The following is a 25,431-nucleotide window of genomic DNA, read 5'->3' as shown; positions in this document are numbered from 1 at the left end:
CTAAAACCAACTAAGTTTACAAAGAGGCTGAAGCCATCGTTCAAGTCATCCATAAATTAGCCTTCTTAACTTAGGAGAAAAATAACTAACAAATTTTTCAGTTACTAGCTAAGTGTTTCACAAGCATTTTTTCAAAGACTAAAACTATTTTTTCTAAAAACTTAAAACATACTTTCAACTGACTTATTTTTTTATATATGGCAAAGGGGGAGAGTAGGAAATTCAAAATCAAAAGTAAAAAGTGTTTTATTAAGGGGGAGAGTAGGTAATTCAAAAGTAAAACTTTATTTAAATTCAAAAAGGAAACCCTGTATTAAGGGGGAGCTTTACAAAAGTTTAAGTGTTAGCTTAAGTTAGGCATTCATTTGAATTTATATACTTAAGCTTGCTCACTTAAAACCTTTTAATATACTTATGCATTTGTTTTACTTAACTTTGAATTTGGGTTGTCATAATCAAAAAGGGGGAGATTGTTGGTGCGGGAAGCATCCGACGATCGAACCTAAGTTTTGATAATGGCAAAGGGTTCAAAGTTAAGTCTTGTTGTTATCTAACATGTTGAATGAGTGTTTCAGGAAAGTCCTAACTGCGGTTAGGCAGGTGAAAACCCTAGGGGGTGGTAACCCTAGGTCCTAGGGGGCGGTAACTCTAGGTGGAGAAAAGTCCTAGCTGCGGTTAGGCAAAGGGAAAACCCTAGGGGGTGGTAACCCTATGCGGAAAGTCTTGGTAGGTCGATGGCTTCAGGCAAAAGTCCTAGGGGGTGGTAACCCTAGGTGGAAAGTCCTGGTGTCGCGAACCAAGTGAAAGACTGGACTAGCCGGGAAGCGGATGTCCAGCAGAAAGTCCGGAAGCGTCGAGTGCTGAGCAAAAGTCCAGTCGATCTGGAGGATCGCACTGGCAACAGGTAAATCTCCTGAGTAGAGTAGGTGAGGACGCGTTCCCCGTAGAGGGAACAGTAGGCGTCGGGTCGACCTAGGGTTTCCGGTCGGAAATCCGAAGTCAGACCCGGACATTCCGGAGACTGTCATAAATATTCTTTATTATTCATACTGTTATTTTGTGCTAACTTTGTGTTGCAGGATGTTGTTTGGGACTAACATGTCTTGCAGGTACAAAATAACGAAGATTTGCCTCGGATGAACAGTGTCCGAGGCGCCTCCATGGAGCTTGGAGGCGCCTCGGGTGCAAAAGCTGACCTGGCTGCGAAGCTTCAATGGAGGCGCCTTCATGAGGGTATAAGGCGCCTTGGAAGGCGCCTTGAGCAGGGGATAAGGCGCCTTAAAGGGATGAAGTTCGACCAGATCAGATTTGATCCACGCGGAAGACTCGGCAGCATGGAGGCGCCTTGAACAGCCTTCAAGGCGCCTTGAACACCCTTTATAAGGGGGTTTCGACCAGCACTTCAATCAATCAAGTTCCAGGCTTTCTGTCTTCAACGTGCTGCTAACAAAGTCATTCCGAAGTGCTGATGCAACATTCCGACGACCCGGAGCTCCATTTTCTTCTTTCTTAAGTTGTCAGTACAAAGTTATTTTAATACTTTCGTTGTAATTTGTAATTCTTATCGAGCTTATAGTTGTTGCCCACCAGAAGCGATCAAGGATCGCGGGCCTTCGAGTAGGAGTCATCTTAGGCTCCGAACGAAGTAAATAGCTTATCTTTCTGTGTGTTTGTTTACTTTCCGCTGCGTGTTTTAACTCCGATAGTTTCACGATTCCGATAAACGCACAATTTAGCCGCGAGCGCTATTCACCCCCCCCCCCCTCTAGCGCGGTCTCGATCCAACAGCTACATACCTTCAGAGCCTGCCTGTTGTCAGAGAATGTCGAGTGTCAGGGCTTATCGAGTGAGAGAGGATGTACGAGTGGCCTCCTATTGGTGGAAGGAAGGTTCCATTCGCACGTGATAGCAGATCATGGAAATATTCCCTGACATATGATAATTATTCTCTGATAGGAGGTTACGATTCCCTGACATTATTATCGCTTAACGCTTTCCGTCCCGCCCGGATTTAGTTACAGATAGCTCGGGATGACCATTCAGATGTGTACCACCCGACTTATTTTGATGAGGAGGACGAGCCATGGTGACTCGTCCGGATTCCTGTATCTGAGACTGTGGCGAGGAACTCATCTTTCACGCCTTGATGGCTGAAGGGTCAGCCGGAAGTTGTCATAGTGAAAGTACTAGGCCCTTGTTACACGGTCCGAGCTGGGAAAGTCTGATCAGTCGAGAACAGGTCAAGAACTAGTACGAGTTCTATCTTATGTCTCAGATCTAGGGGACCCGCCCTGGTTATGACCGTCCAAGAAATATGCTGCTGATGACGCGAAGCGGTCCAACTCCCTATTTCTCCTGACTGTTAACTGTTGCGTCCCCTTAACTATTGACTATCATGTCCCCTTGACTTTTGACTGCCTGATATTATTGGGATTTGGGCCTCACCTTTATGTACCGTATCAGGTGACATTAGTTGAGATTGGCAGGCAAGAACACAATGTCAGAATAGGTTACACATCAAGTCACTTGCCGCAACTGCTCACAGCGGTGTGAGCGACCTCTAGGTGAACACAATCAATGATGGCAATGGCGGCTCAACTACGTCTCTTGACATTTCTTTTAGGAAGAACAATCGCCAAAAGTTTTGATTGCAGGGTCCTCTCTGTTCAAGATTTTCAGAGATTCTTGCGTCTTCTCTGGTGACCATTTGCCAGTACTCTCCTCGATTCTTGTCTCCCCTTACTTCCAATGTTGAGGCAGTGGGTGGAAGCCTCTCAAGAAATCGGCCTCGACCGACCAAGCGGAGGAGGTAGCTCCATAGATCGCCCTTGAACAGTCATGCGACTACGGCGGTTACAACCACAGGGAAGAATGGCAAAGATCTAGATCCTCAACGGGTTGTAGATATGCTAGGAAAATTTGTTGTAGCGGTCGATGGTGACGACGATGGATCTGCTCGAAGGCTTCTCCATTTTGCTAAATGCATTCGTTATCCATAGCATTACAAAAATGCTATATAGCAATCAAAAGGAAATAACAAGGTTTAAAGTTTAGGCTTGTTCTTCCTTATTGTATGTAATGGCTCCATTTAACCTTTTTCCCCTAGCTGATACAGTTTGGAAGTTGAGTAAGCTAAGTCAGATAAAGGCTAGTGAAGGTGGCGTCAGTGTTGACAGAGCGGTGACTTTGACACACTCTGTATGTGTGTGTTAGACTTAGACCCCTGGAACCAGGGATTTGTGATAACAGAATCAGTGGTACTTAGATCTTGCACATACTCAAACAAGCACACAAAGTGTTAGAGACCAAAAATTAGGGAAGAGGTCCTTGGCACAGACTCTCTGACGCTCAAGTCAGGTTTTTTTCTGTAATACAGTGTACGAAGGAAGGAAAAAAGAACTGCTAAAGATACGTACGGATGTACGCATACCTGACCAATAAAGAGGACCCCTTTGTATATGACTCTGCCTACCCTTGAACCTGTACGCTACCAGACAATGTCGGGTGTCAGGGCGTGTCGGGTGAGAGAGGATGTCCGGCAACCTCCTATTGGTGGGGAGGAAGGTTCCACTCTTAGTGTGTGGCAGAACACTGGAATATTCCCTGACTTCCGGCAGTTATTCTCTGACAAAAGGTTACGATTCTCTGACACGGTTGTCGTTTAGTATTATCGATCCTGCCCAGGCTCAACTGTAGACAGCTTGAGATGATTGTTCAAATGCGGTGCAAGGATTGGGCATTGATGCCCTTGCCCGTGTGTAGTCGGCCAGGAGCTATCAAGAGACTACACCTGATTGAGATGAAGAGAATGAGCGGTGCAGAATCGGTCGAGAATCATCTGAGACTGTAACAGAGGACTAAGCTTGCATGACCCGACCGGGACAGAGTCGGTCAGGGATTGTCTGGCATATGTGCTAGGGTCATATGTAGAGACTAAGCTTGGATAACCTTAGCAGTATATAGCCGACCGGGAACTAGTTAAAACCCTGGTTTGAGACTCAATCCTGAGGACCCGACCTATCTGTGATCGACCGAAAATTATGAATGGTGTGTTAGAATGTATACTAAAAGTCTAGCTTTTGTATAAATATTTATTTTGAAATAAGAATCACATTGGTCAAATGTATACATTTATATGTTAAATGTAGTTGTTCATTTAATTTATATTGAAGATAACATGGTGTGTGGTGTCACACAGAAGATCATGTTATCAGTTCCTTATAAATTATAAATAGTTGCTCACAACCAAGATGGAATGGGACAAACCATTGGAATGGTTGTAGTATAATTTGGTACTAGTTTATCTTGACTATAAAATTATACTAGTACACTCTGAGTGTATTGAGCAAGACCATTTGAGGTTGTTCTTTTTATACTGACTGTAAAAAAAATAGGACCTCTGTTATTATGGATGTGCGTACTCTTAATCATGATATAATAACAAGCACGTATACTTAATATTTATTTCTTTAATCTATCAAAATGTGAGATTTAGTTCGTTAAATCAATAGACCCAATAAATTGAAAATGATATTATTTATATGATGTGTTGTTGATTATAGAATGAAACTGTGTCCTAGTAATTTAGGTTGATGATGCTCCCTTGAGGAGCTCATAAGGATTGTCATGTAAATCCTGCAGGTAGATTTAGTTCGACGTGACAATACGGTTGAGTGATACTACTCTTGGAGCTAAATATTAATTAAGTGAGTTGTCAGTAACTCATTTAATTAGTGGACATTTGATATCTTAAACACAGGGAGACTAACGCACTCATGATAAGAAGGAGCCCATATTGTAATGTGGGATTGGTGCGATAGTGTAATAATAACTCTTTAGTGGTATGAGTTATTATTGATGAACTTGAGTTGGGTGTTCGGGGCGAACACGGGAAGTTCAAGCTCATCGGGAGACCAAAACCAAAAGCCTTATATCTACACAAAGCCCAACTTCTTAACCAAGCTTAAGGGCCGGTCACATCCTTGCTTAGAACCCAAGCAAGGGGCCGGCCAAGCCAAGTTTGGAGCTCAAGTTAGGGTCGACCAAGCCTTGCTTGGTGCCCAAGCAAGGGGTCAGCCATATCATAAGAGAAAAGGAAGTTTTATTAAAAATAAAATTTTGATAAAGTCCTTCCTTTTATGATGTCATCCACATTGTTTTAAAAGAGAGTTTTAAATTTTAAAATCTTTCCTTTTATAGCTTTTCTACAAAAGATTAAAAAGAGAGATTTAAAATCTTTCCTTATGTGTAGTTATCTATAATGTGGAAGAAAGATTTTAATTTTTTGATAAAACTTTCTTTTTTTAACCATATTTTAAAAGAGAAGTTTTATTTTAAAATCTTTTCTTTTATAGATATTCATAAAAGGATTTAAAAGAGAGATTTTAATTTATAAAGCATTCTTTTTATAGCTATCTACAAAAAAGATTTTAGAAGAAATATTTTAATTTTGTTTAAAATATTTCCTTGCTTGGAGCATAAGCTTGTGGCTGACCATGCCATGATAGAAAAAGGAAGTTTTATTTTTTTGTTATAAAACTTTTCTTTTTTGCAATCACCAAGGATTATAAAAGAAAAGGAAGTGGTGCCTTATGGTTTAAAAAAAACACACATCTCTTATTCCTCTTCTCTATTCCTTGTGGTCGGCTCTCCCTCTTCTCCCTTTCCTCTTCTTTGTGGCCGGCGGCATCAAGCCTTTGAGAGACATTGGTGGCCAGTTGCTTGGAGAAGAAGAAGAAAGAAGTGAAGGAGGTATTGCATCCTAGTATCCTTCGGTGGAAGGTGGCCGAAGCTTGGAAGCAAAGGAAGAAGCTTGGGTGGATTTCGTCTTGGTAGATCGTCTCCCACACGACGTCCAAGAAAATGAGAAGAATACAACAGAAGATCAAGATGTCTATAAGTTACAAAAAGTATAACTAGTTATTTGTTTCCGTATCATGACTAGCTCATCCTTTTGTATAGATCTTGAAAAATCAAACATAAGAGGTTATCGATTTTAGGTTATCGTTTTGTTATCGATTTTATTTTTCGATTTCAAGTTTTTGATATTGTGCTTCTATTGAGGTCTCTGTAGTTAAATCTAGTTTACTATAAGAAGTTAAATATCCGATTTCTTTGAAAAGTTTTGTTTAGGAAGTGGTGGATGATCTCATACCCAAAAAGGCTTAGTGCCTCGCCATGTTTAACCTGGAAGCTGATCTTTGAAATAGATATGTAATTAACTTCTGTAATATGGTTTAACTTATGAAGAACACATCGGTTAAACTTGGAGTAAAAATGTTAAGTATCATTTCCAATCCAAGTTTAACTTCTGAAGGACTATTTGGATTAATAATGTTAAGCATTGTTTGCAATCTAAATTTAACTTCAGTAGAGCACATGGGTAGCTAGGATAGTTCTATGCTTGTACAAATTTTTATACAGGGGAACTAGAACGGTATTCCGAGTACTAACCAATATGGTGAAGCAAAGAAGTTGAACCGCCATCTTCCCTTAATTATTAACTGCTACATTCTTTTAACCCTTAACTTTTTAATATTATCAGACCCTCTATTTACTAATCGTATCACAAGAGATACAACGTTGTTGTTAAAGATTTAGAAGGAAATCTATAAGACATCTTAGCAAAACTCATCCAAAGCTCAAGTCAAGCACAAGAAAGAAGACAATTATAGAATGAAGTATCTAGCTAGCAAGGGTGGAGCCAGGTATAATCCTACCCGAGATATAGCCCGGGTGTCCAACGACCATGAGAAGGGAAAAAGGTCAATTTACTATAAAACAAAGGAAAAAAAGAAAGATAAAAAGGAGGCTAGTCCAAATGTCAATGTTGACATCGACATCGATATTGACCTCAGCGTTGGTACTCGTGGCCTACCGTGTAAATAGATCATCTAAACTGACTCCATTGATAGCTAGTAAAAACAATCTCTCATATCCATCAAGCACAAGAAAGAAGATGATTATAGAACTAAGTATGTAGCTAGTAAAAACAATCTCTCCTATCCGCGGTCGTCTATACCACAATAGGTCAGAGCTTTGAGTTATCAGGCTCTGACCTGTCATGTGGCCCTACTGTCACCACATCACTAATTTTGATAAATAATAATAATAATAATTTTAATTAAATTGTTGAAATGAAGCTAAAAAAACTCAATATTAATTAAAATTATTCTAATTAATTTAATTTAATTTTGATATAAAATATTATAATAACAATTTAATTAAAATTATTATAATTGGTTAAAATAGAGTGATGATAGAATAAATAAACAATGCTCTTTAAGTTTTTGTCTTGTCTAATTATTTTAAAGTTATTTGAACATATTTTAGCCAATAAAAAAAAGAAGAGGGAATTTCATGTGATTCTGTATGCAAAATTTATTTAATAATAACTTATTTTTATTCACTCCTTATCCATTTTCTTTTTCTTTTTTTCGCATTAAAATGCAATTAGAATTCACAATATTACTTAAATTTAATTATCGAATTAATTATTAATAATGAAGAAATTAATCTCTAATGACATTTATATATAATTTTATATTAAACAGTGAGATATTTGTACAGTGAGCGTTATCGGAGCATTTCGCAGCGACGCCGCTTTTCCTCCTTATCTTCCGCTTCTTCACAGATTCCGGCGGAGGAATCCACAGCGCCGCCGCTCTGCGATTGCATCATCATCATCTTCGTCTTGCCTATGGTGGGAGAAGGGAAGGAAAAATGAGTTTTTTCTCGATCCTCTTGTCTTAAAAATGCTTGTTTTAAGCCATCATTGTCATCAGCCACCCCTCTCCTCCTTCCGAGCTCTCAAAGCCCATCGATGCTCCTCTTTTCTGCCTAAGCTTCACTTTTTCTCCCGTCTCCAACGGTTCTCTATGGAACTCCAGATTGCCCATGGATGTTTTCCCCTCCCTCGATCCTCAAATCTTCTTTTCCAGTTCCACCCTAGGGTTTCAATTGGTGAAGCCGGGAAGTGCGCCGATCGAGAATTGGGAGATGAGAACAGTGATTTGGCGGATTTGGAGGACCTGGGCGATGACAGCCAAGTGTTCAAGAAGACACTGCAGTTGGTTGAGTGCGCGATGTTCGCTTCTGTTGCCGGCCTCGCCTACTTCTTGAGCAACTCCCTCGCTGTTGAGGTAGCTCGAATTAACATTCAGGAATTTCCCACTGTCTTGCTATCGAATGATTCTTTGGCAAAATTAGGTTTCCCTCCTGATTGTTTGCAAAAGCCTGTTGTCTTCATACATTGTGCGTATTGGGAATTAACCAATACGAGATTGCCATTGCGTTTATGGTGGGCCCCAGGTGTTCATTCATATCATAATCTTTTGATTTTGACCACTAGAAAGTTAAGATATTTTGGCCAAAACATCTTGATTGTCTTTTAGTAGTCACAATGCTCTGAGGAATGCATTCATGCACATTCTAATTTTTCTCGCTAGAAGGTTATTAATGTGTGTTGAATGACCTTTTAGTGATCAAAATGTTAAGATAAGTCAATCATGAAATTTGTCATTCTTTGAAGTATTGATTCATGGCCTTAGTTATTGGTTTTGATTATTGGAAGGACATTAAGATATTGTTGAAAGCTTTATAGGCATTTGGACAAAAAAATTTGAGAACGAGGTGCGCCCTTTGTTAAATCTTTAAGATGCGTGGGATTGATAATTACTAAACTTCAAGTGCACCTTTGATAAAATGCAGACCATAATACATTTGAATAGGATCCTACCAAGAACTTATGTTAAAATGACAACCTCTGGGAATTAAGAGGATTAATAGTGATTTAATAAAGGAATTTTTCAATGCCTTGCTACTTGTTGATTTTTGTAGTTATTTTTTTTTCCTAATTTACTATCTTGATTTAGTTGGATGAGTTATTGATGCAGTATGAAAAATCACTGGCATCATTAAACACAAAGAAAGAGGATTTCACAACAATAACTCTCACAAAGCGGGAGAATATCATAAATCTAACAATACTTCATTAGATGGGGATCAAAATCTCTTTCATAAACCAAATGATGAGACCAAGTCTCTTAACACAAGACGTAAAAATATAACAAACTTTTAAAAACTTATACAACTTTGAAATATTCTCAAACTTGTATAACATTTATGACCATGTTTTGTTGAAACACCCCTAAAATTTAGCCCCAAATTTTCAGTGGCATCTGTTGTTTTCTTATTAGTTATACGCAGTGGCAATAATTAAATTGACAAAAATTAACTGTCTGCCCCTGTAATCACAATACATTAGATTAGGATCCCAGAAAGCTTTTTTAATAGGATGCCAAAATCTCCAGGAATCAAGAGGATAAACAATGAACCTTGTACTATTAGTTAACTCCGACTGAAAAGACTATGTTTTTCCTACTTTTATTCTATTGGTCCCCATGCTTGTATCTTGATGTTAGCGTTCATGGTTTGCAAGTATATATATATTTATTTATTTGTTGAAGATTTCATTTTGGACCTAGTTTAAGTGGTTCTGATGGTTCTATCTAAATTCCTCCTAGTTGTGACTTGAAATTCTAATATCCAATTGTTGATATGCTCAGGTATTAAATGCAGGCCTTCATTTAAGCTTTTGCTTGCTACACATTACCTCCCTTCGTTTTCTGTTTGTTGTTATTGGTTCTCTTTGAAGAGCTTTAGCAGGTTCACCTGAACGATATTCATGAAATGTGTACTTTCTGTTGCTTTTGATACCTGCAGAATTACTTCAGTTGCTTCTTTTCCTTGCCGATAGTGATTTCTTCAATCAGATGGGGGATTGCAGCTGGTAGGAAGACCATGGTTTGTATAATTCTATTTTCCAAATTGTGGTCCTTTTGTGCTCATATTTGTTTATCAGGTTCGCATTTGAATGCTGTTTTGGTTTTTCACCAGGTAGCTACTGTCATGCTATTGTTCACGTTATCTGGTCCAGTAAAGGCATCTACATACCTTGTATGCAATTTAATTTTTATAATCTCAATATCCTAATGCATTCTCATTATCTGTTCATCTACAAGCTTGTGAACTTTATATTTCCATCTATCTCTTCGTCTCTAGATCCTATTGTGCTTATTTGTCATAATTGCATTTCAATTTTATTGTAGATTGAGATTATCTAGTATTCCTTCGCTAAGCTACGTTAAAATTTTGGAAACAAACAAGTTCTGAAAACAATTAATATGCACTGTTTCAATAGCAAAATATCCATAAAAAATATGACCCTTAAGTTAGCATTTTTGAGATCTCTATAAGGTTTTATTTCATGTTTCTTTGTCATTTTCAAGATAACATTTGATTTGTAAATTAAATTTGTCTTTTTCAATCTGAAATGCCTTATGACTGAAGTACTTTTTGTCTTCAAAAACTAGGAGATGTGGAAGACGTTTTCTTGGAAACAATTCCAATAACACAAATTCTACTACTCCAAAAAGAGCTACAATGTGCTGGTTTGGAGTATGTAGCCATAGTGGCACATTGACTCAAGCACATGCACCTCTTCAAGGACTATCCATTTTGCGAGTGAGATCCTCAGCCTTTCCCTTCCATGGATAATATGCCTGAGAGACCCTACACCTAACCATTGAGTTCAGTGTCTGTTTCTTATGAGGAGTCAATGTTTAGGATTTGCATGCACCAGTTTGGCACATCGACGCTGCTTTGTGACAAGACATGCTTACTGACATTTCTCCCCTCTCTCAAACAAGTGCCATCACCATTGAATGTTTAAGGTGTGTGGCTTTCCAGTTCCCCTCATAGGTCAATTTCAGATATGAAGTCTCCAAAATTGGTGTATCCCTATTGAACCTATGTCACATGAACAGCGAACTTAACCTCAAAATTGAATGCTTCTAAAGCTAAAAGTGCCAATGGACACAAATGTTTAAAGCGCTTTCAATACACACAACCATACCAGAATGTTTAATCAACTTAGTCAAACAAATTGATGACCAAATTCTAGAGACACCCTGCTATTTCAAAGAACTACTTTGCTTAACACCATGCGAAGCAGTTTTAAAGGTTTCGGTTTGTGCACTTGCTCTGGTCAAATGCAAGCATGAATGTTATGTTTTCTGTTTTTAAACCAAATATTTTCCTACATGATTCTGAATGTTGGAACGCTATGAAAGCTAGTTCATTTATGATTCATGATTGAGAACGTTAACATTTGCACTAGAGTTTCCTATTATTGTCTTCATCCCACAATTCTCTCGACATTATGAGTCTGCTTGGAGTATATCTGCCATTTTTTTATCATGCATTTTTTACAATACTTTTCTACCTGCAGCTTTTGCATGGTCTAGTTGGTCTTGCCATGGGTACATTATGGAGGTACATAACTATGCTAACGATCTCATCTCATTAGTTGTACATCTCTCGGCTCTATTTTTTTGCTGCAATTAACTTCATGTTCTTGCAGACTCCGTTTTAATTGGTCTACCTCGATTTTACTCTGCACTCTTGTATGTCCTGTGAAACCTTTTTTTTATCTCTCAATTCAGTTGTCCTAGAAATCCAAGTGGACCGAGTGTTTGATACTGAATGTGTTTGTGTGCAGATTCGTGCCATGGGAGCTGTTGGATATGTCTTGTTGTCGTCATTCTTAATCAGAGAAAACATACTCGCCTTGGTATTATTAAAGTCGCAGATATTACCTCCATTTTATGGTCTTGGCTTTCAGTCTAAAAAGATTTTTGATCTTTTGCAGATTACAATCAACATTCATGCCTCGCTAACATTCATATTTACCGCGATGGGAATAAATATAATCCCATCGATGAATGCCATTTATTTGATATTCGGTAGCCTGGTAAGATTCAGCGGAAAAAAAAAACCCATTCTTGATCGAAATCTGTGGACCAATTTTGATTTCTTCTACAATTTGTGTTGCAGCTTCTACTGAACTGTGGATTCTTTGTCTTTCTGCTGCATATCTTATACTCGATATTCCTTAGCAAGCTCGGTCTGAAGGATTCATTGACTCTTCCCTCATGGATGGCGAAAGCAATCTGATACCGGTTCATAAGGTATACGCAAATATCCTTGTAAAATTGAGTTTTGAAATGATTAGTATATTTTTCGATATCAAGAATGGAGTATTGTTGGTTCCGTTCTTGCTGATTAGCGAATACAACTTTATGAGCAAGGATTTCAATCTTCATAATAGTATTCGGGCCAGAAAAAAGTCGATATAGAACTAGATTTAGTTAAAAATATCTGCTTATAGTTAGAATGAGTTGTAGCTCGATGTCGATAAGAATTCTTTATACTAGGCTCGTGCATGCCACCAATCAACTCGTCTAGATCGATAGACTTACATGGATCAATAGGTAGAAATTTACTCCGCACCTCGGGGCCATGATGTGGCAGTAGAAATCCATCATGTTGCACCACAAAGTGATGTTGTCGAAACTTTTTACTCGTGACATGGTTGACTTTGTGAAAAATAACATGCGTCAAAGGACTCACGAAGAGATATCGCAACAAGATCTCTCGGATGTTTGAGTCATCATGGAGCCTCAAAAATATATCATATGAGATATTAGAAAAACCCATTTTGAGAATAACATCACCTCATTTATGTAATCAGAGAAGTCTAAGGAAAATACCTCATGGAGAGAAGCCAAGGATGCACCTTACTAGAGGGCGAACTTCTTTACAACAAGCAAGATGGTAACCACCGTGTCAACTGCCTTCAGACAGACCCTCCGTCACCCCGCGCGTGCATCCAAGCTCAGGAGCACAAGTCATTCGGACTCGGAGTGCTTGGCACTCGGGTGCTCGAGTAAGCAATTGGCAAGTCGGGAGGTCGAACTAGCGGCAAGCCGAGAGGTCGGTATGTCAGATATTGATGGTATCTGCATTGATCGAGTCCTAAACCTCCCATATGACCTTGTCGTCTCCACCACATCAAGTTGTATGGTTGATTCAATTGGCTCACCAACCTTGATTGACCCATTAGGATCGTCTAGCTCAATGCGGCGACTCAGCTGACTCACTTGACCTGCTTCTACTTGATGCTAGAAATTCACTATCACCAATTTTAGGTTTCTTATCAATTTAATTTATCTACTTATAAAATTTGAATTGCCATTTTCTCAACAATTTTTTTTAAAAAATATTTTATCATTTTTTGATTCGCTAATATTCGCTAATATTTTTCTTATCAATTTAATTCGCGACTCGCAGTTAATTGATGGACTGCAGAAGCCCACGGCGACAGCTCGGTTCGTGGCCCGGGTTTAGTCCGGTCTGGATAAGCTTTTAACTCCACGTAGGCTTGCAAACTCATGGCTATCGAATTATTTTGAAGTTTAATTTTCCAAAAAATAATTTATTTAAATTGAAAGGATCAAATTGAAATAATGAAATCTTAAAGGTTCACAATTAAAAGAGTGTGCTTTATTATTTTTCATCTTAAAAACTCTTTTATTTTAAAATTGTTTAACATATTTGATTATACTAGAATTAAGTTAAAGTATTTTTAAATAAATTTAAACAACTTTAATTAATTTTTTAAAAATTTTATTACTATTATTATAGTATTATATACGAAGTAATTTTAATTAAATCAACATAAATGTTTTTAGAATAAAAATAGAATGGGATAGATTAAAGAAATACTTATTATTTTCAAAAATGAAAACGTAAATCTTTTTCAGTTCAGCCCTCAGATTTTTATAAAAGGGTCGATGTGAAAATGCCATTCTGTTCGTCAACTCGCGGGACCCACCAGGAACCGCAGCCAGCCACAAGTTAGCGGACCAGCTGCTCTCACCCGCTAACTTTCTCCCACGTGTCCTGCCGCCGCCGTAAAGAGTCGAGCACAACTGCACAAGATCTCGCAGAGCACGCGAAAGGATACTCAATCGATGCTGCAGAATCTAACGCTGAAGGTGGAGGCCACTGGCGGCGGGTGGGCGGCGGCGCCGCCTACGCCTCCGCCGCCGCGCGCGTGCGACTCGTGCCGCTCGGCGCCCTGCGCCGTCTACTGCCGCGCCGACGCGGCGGCCCTCTGCGCCGCCTGCGACGCGACCATCCACTCCGCGAACCAGCTCGCGCGCCGCCACCACCGCGTGCCGCTCATCCACCCCGGCGCCGCCGGCGGAGGCCTCGTCGTCCGCCCCATCCTCGCCCTCCCCTACCACGTCGCCCTCCCGACCTACCACGACGCCGCCGGCGAAGACGAGGAGGAGGCCGACTCCTGGCTGCTCCTCGACCCCGCCGACGTCGCCGCTGAGGAAGAAATCGCCGGCGAGGTGGAAGAGCTCTTGGACTTCGTCGAGTACAACTCCGGCGACAATCAAGTGAAAAGCGAGGAGAGCGAGGGCGTGGTGCCAAGTGACCAGAAACAGAGGTTGGAGATGGCATATGATGCCTCCAATGGATTCAATTACTCCTCTGTTTCCCTCAATCATAGTGTAAGTAACCACTAACTTGATATTTCTAAACCAATTTTTTAAAATAAATAAATATTAAAATAAGAGATCTCAAAATTAATTTCCATGATATATCTTTCATGCAATAGATCTATAAATAATTATTCTCTATGAAAATGAATGTAACAATATTTTCACTCTACAAAAATATGAGTTCATTTTCTAGGTTAATGGATATTGTAAGTCATGCTATTTCCTTTGTAGTTGTTGCACTCTTAGCATAGTAGTAACTATGCCACTTGAAGAGAGATCGATCGATATTCGATAGTCAAAAGTGTTTCTCGCTTTCATCCTTTGATCACTTATTAATCGACATGGAGTTTTTACTTGTATGTTTCTATTGAGATTGATGCTCCAAGTATGTAATAAGTATACAATTCTTTGCTTTAGGTTTCTCCGTCGTCAATGGCAGACATCTCCAGCTCCAACATTGCCGAAGGAACCATAGGTCTAGGTCTCTTCCCGGGCAATCACCCTCTTCAAATGCCACCCCATTGCAGCGCCATGGACAGAGAGGCCAGGGTGCTCAGGTACAGGGAGAAGAGGAAGATGAGAAGGTTTGAGAAGACGATAAGGTATGCGTCAAGGAAGGCGTATGCAGAAACACGGCCACGGATCAAAGGTCGGTTCGCAAAGAAGTCGAATATCGATCTTGAAATCGATCAGATGTTCGCTTCTCCTGCTCTAGGAGGAGATTTGGTCTTTGGTGTAGTTCCATCTTTCTCATTCTGATGTAAGAAATGAAGCTCTGCGGGCTACAATGGATAATTATTGTTTGTAAACGAAATGCCTATGTAGGGTTTGCATACATAATTGTAGGGTTTGCCATGGATGACCTCTTTCATTCCCACAAGCCAACAAAGTTATCAATAATTTGAAGAATTGATATGATCAATAACTAAATAAAATTTATTTGTTTATGACCATCAAACAACAATATCTAGTCGACTATTACATTAGACACTTTCATTATTCATATTCATAAACAAAAAAAAAATCACATGTAATCAAGAAATCAATTCTACTAGAAGACTAGTGACCATCTCCAGGACTCGGTCCAGAATTCTTTACTTCATCCAAATGGTACTCTACGAAACCGCGATCCTTGCCTTCGCTCTGACCTCCGATCTTGATTCCTTCGAGCAATTGATCATTAATCAAATGATCTATAGCATTCAGAAGATTGATGTCTTCTCGAACTTTAAGAGCCCTAGCTTGTGTTGGGAAGAAGAATTCACTTGTGAATAAGAGGAAGAGGAAGAACAAGACCTTGTTTAGCATGGCCATGCCTAGAGCAGGATGGTGAAACCGATCGCCGAATGGAAGCGGTATGTAAGAGGCTATCTTAATCTTGCAAAGAGGTACCCAAGTGTAGGGGGTTTATATAGGAATCTAAGGGAGGGGTTTTATTTTGACGAATGAGTTAGTCAAACGAGGAAGCATCCATGTTTGAGCATTAGGTGGAATTGTGATGCTTTGAATTGAAAATTAAAATCAAATAAGAAAATGAAAAAAAAAAGCATTAAGTTGGTTAAAGTGTGGCAAGAGTTTGATTGATGTTTCCTAAGTCCAAGTTACATGGGTTCATGAGATCATCCTCGCCTGAGCTTTGGGTAAGAATTTCATTCTGACAAAATAAAGTTGGAAAATGTTGTTGGAAGATAGACATGCATGTGGAATCACAGTGACACGTGTTTGGAATTAAATTGAATTCAATGGAATGATGGTGCAATAGTCAACTGCAAGTATTCTTCTTCTTCAAAAAATTAAATTTTGGTCAACTATAGATGGCAGTGTTTTGCAAGTAAAGTATTTATCATCCACTACACTCAAACTGATTTAGATGTGTCAATCCATAAATTTAACAATTCTAATACCGACAGCATATATGCTGAAAAACATGCACACATGTAACTTGGATTTCATTTAGATTTCTTGACAAATATACATATTGCAATTAACTATGAATTTATTCACAATCTAGGGTGTGAAATTAGCATTCCACAAAGTCATATTGATTTGTCGACCAACAAGTAACTTGGTCATATAAAACTCCCATTTCTCCTCAACAACTACCCCAGCAAACAAATTTCTTCATGGGCGGCATACTGAATGACTCAACCACGCATTATGACTTTCAATCTATTGCATTAATTTCCATCTCATCCTCGTTTTTCAATAATCAACAATTTTAGATGCGTCACAGTCTCACTCCAAGGCTAAGTTCTTCCATGCTTCCATGCTCAGCGAAGCAGGTGTTTGATTAATTTGGTTAATAAAATTAAATATGCAGGATAGATAAAGAATGATTTTTATGATGATAATTTTTTATATGAAATATTTTGTGTTGGTCTTCTAGATCACACGATCTACTTAATTATTATATGAAATAATTAGGTCTCTACTCTGATATTTTTGGACTAAAGTCTAAAGGTAATGTTCTTAGTTAGTGTGCCATCCTTAATTCTACACATAGGAATTTTAAGTTGCAGTGATGCTAAAAGAATGAATGGACATTGATGCAGATAAGAAATCAGTTATAAGTGGTTTGGTAATTATACTATTTTGATTTTTCTTATCCTTTGATTTGATAATTTGAGAGTAGAGTCTTTTGGTTTATTTTGGACAGAGCATAATGAACTTATTATCTTTTTTAAAAAAAATTAATGGCATTTCTTTTTAAATTTAATTTGTTTAAATCTATACAACTATTGTGTGTCTGTCTGATATTTATGTGAGATTTTTGTGTAATTTGAGGAATAGAACTAATAGAATCAGGTGTCTAAATAATGCCTACGGACAACATATAGAAAGATTGCAAATGAATCATAAAAGCGACGTTTGATCAAATTTTAAGACTGTTGAATTCAATGAGCACCAAGGAGAACAAACTAAAAGTAATTGGATTAGAAACAATACCTACAGAAGGAAGCACATTTTTCAAACCAGAAACTGACCTAGCTAAACAGCTTTTGGAACAGGAACAGGCTCCAGATGTGGTAAAGTGACTGAGCGCAGTAGTTCTAGCGAGAACACGAGCCCCAAGAAATGCGAGAGGATTGTGTTGGCAGAAGCCTAGAAAATGAATAACAAGGAAGAACGGTAGACTAGTCAGAAAATCATTGTGTAGAAACTGTATTTCTTCAGTGACTAAATTGAAATATAAATCTGTTACAATGCAGGTGTGACAGATTATAATCACCAGTTGACCAATAATTTTACATGAATTCAGTGGAAAGGTTAAACTTCTTTATTATACTTTTAAGTACCAATTTTACAAGAACTTAGCTTTGATCTGGATAGGAACAAACAGTTGTTACATTAGATGATTTATTGGTGTGCAGGATTGATTCTTTTCATCTACTCTTTGATAATTGTTTTGGAGTAAATGAATCCAGATTCAAGGAAAAATAACCACCCAAATTGATTCTGATTAACACAGACCAGTGACTTGTATGCTGCATGAAACATTACTCAATGTCTAAGTGCTTCCAACAAAGTTGTCAGAAAAAAAAGAAATGGAAGTCAAAACTCAAAAGACTTGAACTGCTTTATAGCATTTAGTCTGATGGTAGATGGCACAGATACACTGGGAAGAATCAAAGGAACCTTTTCGTGTGACTTGGCTAACTCAAGAAGTGGAATTCTATACCCTTACATGGGCTGTCTGATAAGCTACATCGAGAAGAGCAAGCCTGTCAGGATCCAAAGGTTGTGATAATAAACAAGAGCTCCACGAATTGCAGTGTCCAAGATCACACTAAACAGAATCCATACATACATATATACATACATAAACCAGATATCTAGCTTGGAGATTTTGTATGAGCACTGCATGTTTTCTTTATTAGAAGTGCTAGAAACTTGATATTATTTGCATTCTGTTATCCATGGTAAGTGTAGACTACTTTTATGAATTAACTTTCATTATTGACTACTACTGTTGGAACATAAGGTGATATCGCTCACCCCAAACAGTCCAATATCGCCAGCCCTACGACAAGATACAAACAGGTAAATCAGGAGAGCATTTTGCCCTAGCACAGTAGCCCTTTGCACGAGGGAAGTCAGACACCAACGAGGCATTTTGCACCCCCCGGGAATTGACCACCTATTGGAGCAAATACCCATGTAGGTATCAATTGCACCAACCCGTGGGAGCCATTATCGACTACTACAATTATAGTTTCATGAAATCAATTACTTTTAAATTTGTTCGAATAATGATTGCAAGTGCCTGATTTCTGCATAAGACCAATAATGTTTTCCATGAGCTACCTACTAAAACATGCTGTTGAAAACTTGGCCACCCACTAACTTTATAGACTGAAACATGGCTCATAATTTACCATCTCAAGTTAAATCCCAAAGTCAACAAATAGCAGAAGAAAATTCCAAGTACACAATATCTAGCACCAACAAAGCCCTTACAACATGAGTATCTCTTTCTATCCATCTAACAACCAAGATGGTATCAACTCTTATTAATGACTTAATCTGTTGAGAGAATCAACCCTTAATTTGATTCTCTGAGCCAAAGGATTAAGATATGTAAAGATAATGGTAGGCAATGCAACGTTTCCTAGATACAGGCTAGGATGGTGACCAAGTTGTCCTACCTCCCTTGCATTGAGTTTTTTATAATTGAACCATCCAATTCGCCTGGGCCATTCTATGTGAATGATCAGAATGAACTGCTGTCCAGACTGATTTTAGAACATTAGTTCCATCTAGATAGGACCAACACAATTAACCCACCACTATAATGAGACGGGTTTAAAATATTTAGCTAAGTATCAAATGAACATTACAAACAACAATTCATGATTCATCCAAGTTATTGGCAAGCTTTGTTCACAAGCTATGTTCATGAAAATTAACAAGCTAGTTCAGCTATTAGCACTCACGTTACACTGTTTTTATTTATTTTCCAGCTACTCTTGTATGCAGTGCATGTCCTAAGAGAAAGATAAGAGCTACGTGACAGGCTGTAAGGAAAATGCATTATTACCTGTACCAAGAACACATCCAAGGGCAATACAGGACTCTGACTGGGAGACATCTGGTAGTAAGGAACTGCTGAAGTAGTAAGTGCCTTTGCGACCAATAACCCAACAGTTGCTTGCATGCCAAGAATTGCAGCACCCATTCCCAGAAGGTTTAACACAATGCCATTTTTTAAACTTTTCACAACATCGGTCCTAGGAGGAGCCTGAAAATAGCCTTGAAATTAAGGTTCATAGAAGAACCAAAAATAATGTGAATTATTGAAAATCTTCACTAGATAAAGGTCTCCGACACGTGGTGGACATGATAAAAACAAGACTCTGTACTGACAATAATGGTGTGCATAATCTGAAGTTGCAGCTCATGATGTAAGGAAAAACATGACACAAATTTTTTATCCCATTTGGATAAATTGTGCACTTATGTTCTCAGTTAACCACAATATAGGTCATTTCCGAATTTAAAAGATCTGAATACTGAGACTTTATTTTGAAAATACACTAGAGAAGAATATATCTAATACCCTCTAAGTTTCCAATATGTAGAGCATTACAGTACTTAATTTCGACTTTCTAAAGATCATAAGTAACTATGTTATGGGACCAATATTTGATGAAAGTGATGCAATTAAAGGGCAGATCTAACTAGATAATAATCACCATAACTCATTGATAAAATTGTGGAATTAAAACTATCTATCCAAGAGATTTAGGTGATAAATTCGATGGAGAGAATTAGAGTTTATGAAAGGTATCACCTTTGCAGGATCGTTTGAAGTTCTCTGCAGCCTTTCTGAGAGCCTTATGTAACCAAATGACCAAAAGACTGAAATAAATGCAGCTGCAATACCACAAGCAGTGGTGTAAAATGTGATGGGTGAAGTAACCTTCCCAGTGACAACTAAGGAGAATGATAAAATAGCAGCAGAGACAACAGTGCAAACTAGCTGCCCCCAGAATCCTAGACTTCCCAAACGCTTAAAATATCTAGATGTGTTCTCCAATCTTTGAGAGACCTGCTCAAGGATTAGCAGGAAAACAAAAAATATTAAATATGGCTGTATGCAAAGTCAATTCAAAGGCACTGTTAGAAATATATGTGAAGAGTAGTTTCTTCAGAGAAGTGGAATTAAAGTAGCGTCCTATATTTTGAACCTCGCTAGTGTTAACATACATCCCCCACTTATGCCAGTTAAATTGTGTAGACCAATTTAATGGGCTCGGTTAGTGCATTCCAGGCTGACTGCACACAACCGAAGGGAATCCATAAGTACATATACGTATAGATCATCCTTTTCATAATAGTTCAAGCTTTTATGATAAATCATCACCCAGTCAAATCTCACATGCATAAAAGAAGTTTTAGCTGGACAGAATAGAAGTTCAAAGGATAAGTGCATAGAAAACAAAAATCAAATATCAATTTTCAAAACAAAGGTTTCAAAAATTCAATTGTTCCTAGTTGAACTAAACCTCGTCAGTGAAGATGTGAGCCTCAATATCTTCCAGTCAATTCTTCAAGTTTTCCATCAATCAACACCTCTAAACTACCTCATCTTTGTTAGATAGTTGAACACATCAAAACAACCCCCCAAAAGTAATCTCAATTGATCATCAATCAAGTATTACTCCAAAAATAAAAATGGTTCTAATTAGCCAATGTTTTCAAGTAATAACAGACATCAATATCAAGATACTCATCTTTATCACACCAATTTCTTGAACTCATTTTTAGAAACATAATAACTTCTAACTTGGGGCCAATACAGTCCTTCATAGGCCTTGGTTAAATCCATGGATGACTCAGCAACACCTAAAAGGTTGCACTTGCACCCTAAAGTTCATATTCCAATTTATCTCCTCCAATTCTAACGTTAGTATATTCTTCTCAATATGATCTCTTATTTAGGTACTAGGTACCATCGAAAAGTTATATGTTTTTTCTTTTTAATTCATGTGTTGTGGTTCCTCTTCATTCTTTTTCAATGTCTAAATATAAGTTTCTCTGATCTTACAGTTTGCCCATACCAACCTTCCTTGTTTCATATACTAGTACAGACAGCGTGAAGTAAATCACCAGACACATAGCTACCAAAACAATGCCATAAAAGGAGACTTGCCTGATGGGTTAAATTTTACAATAAACATAAGTTAGAAACAGAACACTGTATCCTCTGAACCCTTTTCTTGTTGCTTAAATTTCTCAACCTCTATTTTCTTCTTCATGGATTAGTAAAGTCACCTCTCTACCATCCAAATATTAAACCTCAATGACTTCTATAAAAAAGTGTATTATATAACAATAACAACAACCAAGCCTCATCCAGCTAGGTTGGGTCAGCTATTGAACCCTATCTCCTATTATATCATCATCTAAACTTAAATAAATTTTATCTTGTTTTATTGTTGCTAACCAATTTTTTTTTTGTCTTTATCTTTCTCGTTTGATATGCGTGTTTGTCATAATTTCACATCGCCTAACTAGAGCATTTATTGGTCGTCTAAGCACATGCCCATACCATCTTAAACGTGTCTCTCAGAGTTTTCCCTCAATAGATGCAACTCCGACTTTCTCTCTAGTTTTTGTCTCTCCTTTTTTCCAAGGTGATAAGCCCGATAAATGGAATACATAGATCTTGTGGTTGGAAGTTTATCACTATATATTACTAACTAAACAAAACAATGCCATAAACAGGAAACCCGTCTGATAGGTTAAAACTTACAATATATAAGTTAAAAAGAGAAGATCGTATCCAGTGAACTTTATTTTTGCTACCTAAAGTTCGCAACTACTAGTTTCTTCTTCATGGATGCATAAAATTCACCTCCTCTAGTATCCGATTATCACACCTCGGCAAATTCTATGATATGTTTATTATTGGTGAATAAAAAACAAATGCAAGTCTATGTCTGTCATTTTATTTTTCATGGAGACAAGCTTAATAATAAGAACACAGATCTGGTTGTTGGCATTTTAGTATGCATTCAAAATCTTCACCTGAATTGATAAATAAGATGTGATTACAAATTAGCAGAAAAGGGAAGCAACGGCGGACCTGCGCGAGGTTTGCCTTCTCGGAATCTGCATCGGACGAAGGGGAGCTCGCGGCGCATCGCACGAATTTACGGCGCTCGGGATCGAGGAGACGCGAGGCGGAAGTGGGAAACGCGGGCGCCGCGGGAGAAAGGAGGGTTTCGCCGAGAAGAGGAACTGAGAGGCTTAGGCGGCGATAAGAGCGAACCGAGGTCGGGCCTAGGGCCGAGGGAAGAGGCGGGATCGGCAAGGCGGAGGCGGCGGCCAGCGGGAGGAGCTGGCCGCCGGCGGAGCGGAAGGGGGTGTGGTACAGCAGCGCTTGCATCTCTCCCGATGCGCGTGCTTCTCGAGAGAATGGCGAAAGCATAGTCGGGCTCTAAATAACAGCCAGGTAATATCAGACATTATTTGATAATTCATTGCAATTTTAAATATTTTAAAATAAATTTTTATTTTACAATTTAATATTTCATTATAATTTATAAATCTTCATATTTTTATTTTCGTTATTATTAAAAAGAGCATTCTATGTTTTAAAAAAATATATTAAAAGAGTTTAAAAACTATTCCAACATACTTAAAAATATTAAGTCATTTAATTAAAATTATTTTAATATTATCAAAATTATTTTAACATTAATAAAATTACTCAATTTTAATTAAAATCGATTAAATTAATAAAATGTTTTAATTAAAATTGATAAAGTAAGATTATTTCTTTTATCAAAATTGTTATAATATAAATTTGTTAATAAAAATTGCTAGTGAAAGTTGCTTCATTTTTTTTAAAAAAAAAACTTATCAAAATTACTCTGAATTAAAAATATTTTTAAAATATAAGACAGTTTTTTAGTGTATATATATTTTTAAAAAGATATTCTATATTTTTTTAAACTTCGGTGGTAAAAGACAATTCGTCATCAGTGTCTCAGTTAATACGTAAAAGATAAATTACGGATAACTATTAATAGTTGAATAATACATAGGGAGTGTAACACCCGATTATCAGTCGGGATTTAACCATAGACCTCATGATGACAACTCCTGATCACACCATCTAATGTTTTCAATGTGATATCTTAAGTGTTTAGGGTATGTCCTCATGGAATGCCCAATTAATTAGAGGATGACAAATTTATTATAATGAAATAAGAGATTAATTACCGACGAATGTATATCTACGGAAAAAAATTCCTCTCACTCTTTAGTCAATTTAACAATCGAAACATTTAAGATAATTTAGCAATCGAAACGTTTAAGATGAATATAATCATCTTTATTGCAAGTAAAGCAAACTCTACTGTAAGGATTTTCTTTCTCCCTAATTATCTCTGAGATAAGGTTCGAATTTCTTGTAAGTATCATATAATGATGATTGAATGACTTGTAATATTGAATTGTTCATCTAGACTCATATGTGCTTTTTAGATTTATGATAGAAAATTTCCACAAGATCCATGTATCGATGAAACATTTTATCTATAGAATTAATCAATTTAAAAGGTGGATTAAAAAATATATAGAAAAAAAGATTGTGCATAGATTGATGTAAATCTAACTCAAAATCTAATGCCTTCGATGTGATATTTTGAAGTTCTAGAAAAGAAAGTAGTGTATAGCTCGAAGGAAATCTATTTCCTATTATATTATCGTCTAAACTTAAATAAATTTTATTTTATTTTATTATTGTTAATTAAGTTTTTTTTTATCTTCCTCGTTTGATAAGTATGTTTGTCATAATTTCACATCCCGTAACTAAAACATTTATTAATCGTCTAAACACTCAACTCTGATTTTCTCTCTAGTTTTTGTCTCTCTCCTTTTTTTCCAAGGTGATAAGCCCGATAAATGGAATACATAGATCTTGTGGTTGGTAGTTTATCGCTATATATTACTAACTAAACAAAACAATGCCATAAACAGGAAACCTGTCTGATAGGTTAAAACTTACAATCTATAAGTTAAAAAGAGAAGATCGTATCCAGTGAACTTTATTTTTGCGACCTAAAGTTCGCAACTACTAGTTTCTTCTTCATGGATGCATAAAATTCACCTCCTCTAGTATCCGATTGTCACACCTCGGCAAATTCTATTATATGTTTATCATCGGTGAATAAAAAACAAATGCAAGTCTATGTCCGTCGTTTTATTTTTCATGGAGACAAGCTTAATAATAAGAACACAGATCTGGTTGTTGGCATTTTAGTATGCATTCAAAATCTCCACCTGAATTGATAAATAAGATGTGATTACAAATTAGCAGAAAAGGACGCAACGGCGGACCTGCGCGAGGTTTGCCTTCTCGGAATCTGCATCGGACGAAGGGGAGCTCGCGGCGGCTCGCACGAATTTCCGGCGCTCAGGATCGAGGAGACGCGAGACGGAAGTGGGAAACGCGGGCATCTCTCCCGATGCGCGTGCTTCTCGAGACTAAGAGAGAAAGGCGAAAAAAATATAGTCTGATCCGTCCAAATTAAGGATCCTTATGTAATAGATCATCTCTGATTCGTAATTTACGGACTAAGGATCTACCTCTCGGTAATATCAGACATTATTTGATAATTCATTACAATTTTAAATATTTTAAAATAGCTTTTTATTTTACAATTTAATATTTCATTATAAATCTTCATATTTTTATTTTCGTTATTATTAAAAAGAACATTCTATGTTTAAAATATATATATATATATTAAAAGAGTTTAAAAACTATTCCAACATACTTAAAAATATTAAGTAATTTAATTAAAATTATTTTAACATTAATAAAATTACTTAATTTTAATTAAAATCCATTAAATTAATAAAATATTTTAATTAAAATTGATAAAGTAAGAGTATTTTTTTTTATCAAAATTGTTATAATATAGATTTATTAATAAAAATTCCTAGTGAAAGTTGCTTCATATTTGGAAAAAAAAAACTTATCAAAATTACTCTGAATTAAAAA

General features: G+C 37.2%; 3 protein-coding genes across 4 annotated transcripts; 2 read left to right on the top strand and 1 right to left on the bottom strand.

Annotated features, from left to right (window-relative positions):
• Nucleotides 1-7,568: 7,568 nt before the first annotated feature.
• LOC122046711 lies at nucleotides 7,569-13,393 on the top strand. Of its 2 annotated transcripts, XM_042607531.1 has the most exons (9): nucleotides 7,569-8,141; nucleotides 9,724-9,804; nucleotides 9,898-9,957; nucleotides 11,291-11,334; nucleotides 11,423-11,465; nucleotides 11,561-11,632; nucleotides 11,711-11,812; nucleotides 11,896-12,029; nucleotides 13,192-13,393. In XM_042607531.1, exons 1-8 carry the CDS (start codon nucleotides 7,755-7,757, stop codon nucleotides 12,013-12,015), a joined length of 909 nt encoding a protein of 302 aa, XP_042463465.1. In that variant the 5' UTR covers nucleotides 7,569-7,754; the 3' UTR covers nucleotides 12,016-12,029; nucleotides 13,192-13,393. The 2 variants fall into 2 exon arrangements, with proteins under 2 accessions (XP_042463465.1, XP_042463466.1); XM_042607532.1 differs by lacking the exon at nucleotides 13,192-13,393 and having other exon boundaries at nucleotides 11,896-12,202.
• Nucleotides 13,394-13,838: 445 nt separating this feature from the next.
• On the top strand, nucleotides 13,839-15,273 carry LOC122046710 (zinc finger protein CO3-like). Its single transcript, XM_042607529.1, has 2 exons — nucleotides 13,839-14,423; nucleotides 14,832-15,273. The coding sequence occupies exons 1-2, from the start codon at nucleotides 13,875-13,877 to the stop codon at nucleotides 15,171-15,173; spliced, it is 891 nt and encodes a 296-aa protein (XP_042463463.1). The 5' UTR covers nucleotides 13,839-13,874; the 3' UTR covers nucleotides 15,174-15,273.
• A 1,977-nt stretch (nucleotides 15,274-17,250) lies between these two features.
• LOC122046709 (protein TIC 21, chloroplastic-like) lies at nucleotides 17,251-22,850 on the bottom strand. The gene is made up of 4 exons (XM_042607528.1): nucleotides 22,504-22,850; nucleotides 20,206-20,463; nucleotides 19,453-19,653; nucleotides 17,251-17,516 (listed from the first exon to the last, which is right to left on the bottom strand). Exons 1-4 carry the CDS (start codon nucleotides 22,846-22,848, stop codon nucleotides 17,403-17,405), a joined length of 918 nt encoding a protein of 305 aa, XP_042463462.1. The 5' UTR covers nucleotides 22,849-22,850; the 3' UTR covers nucleotides 17,251-17,402.
• Nucleotides 22,851-25,431: the final 2,581 nt, after the last annotated feature.

The sequence above is a fragment of the Zingiber officinale genome, chromosome 2B (genome assembly GCF_018446385.1).
Source record: "Zingiber officinale cultivar Zhangliang chromosome 2B, Zo_v1.1, whole genome shotgun sequence".
NCBI classification, from domain to species: domain Eukaryota; kingdom Viridiplantae; phylum Streptophyta; class Magnoliopsida; order Zingiberales; family Zingiberaceae; genus Zingiber; species Zingiber officinale.
Note: the sequence above shows the minus strand (reverse complement) of the source record. Positions and strands in the feature narration are given on the sequence as shown.

Bases quoted from the DNA above. Each gene is read 5' to 3' on its own strand.
- LOC122046711 (XM_042607531.1), top strand. From the start codon at position 7,755: ATGCTTGTTTTAAGCCATCATTGTCATCAGCCACCCCTCTCCTCCTTC. The intron at 9,958-11,290 runs GTATGCAATTTA...TTCTACCTGCAG, and splicing joins TAAAGGCATCTACATACCTT to CTTTTGCATGGTCTAGTTGG. The intron at 11,813-11,895 runs GTAAGATTCAGC...TTTGTGTTGCAG, and splicing joins ATTTGATATTCGGTAGCCTG to CTTCTACTGAACTGTGGATT.
- LOC122046710 (XM_042607529.1), top strand. From the start codon at position 13,875: ATGCTGCAGAATCTAACGCTGAAGGTGGAGGCCACTGGCGGCGGGTGG. The intron at 14,424-14,831 runs GTAAGTAACCAC...TCTTTGCTTTAG, and splicing joins CTGTTTCCCTCAATCATAGT to GTTTCTCCGTCGTCAATGGC.
- LOC122046709 (XM_042607528.1), bottom strand. From the start codon at position 22,848: ATGCTTTCGCCATTCTCTCGAGAAGCACGCGCATCGGGAGAGATGCAA. The intron at 20,464-22,503 runs GTCCGCCGTTGC...ATCCTTGAGCAG, and splicing joins AGAAGGCAAACCTCGCGCAG to GTCTCTCAAAGATTGGAGAA. The intron at 17,517-19,452 runs GTAATAATGCAT...TTCATTTTCTAG, and splicing joins TGGATGTGTTCTTGGTACAG to GCTTCTGCCAACACAATCCT.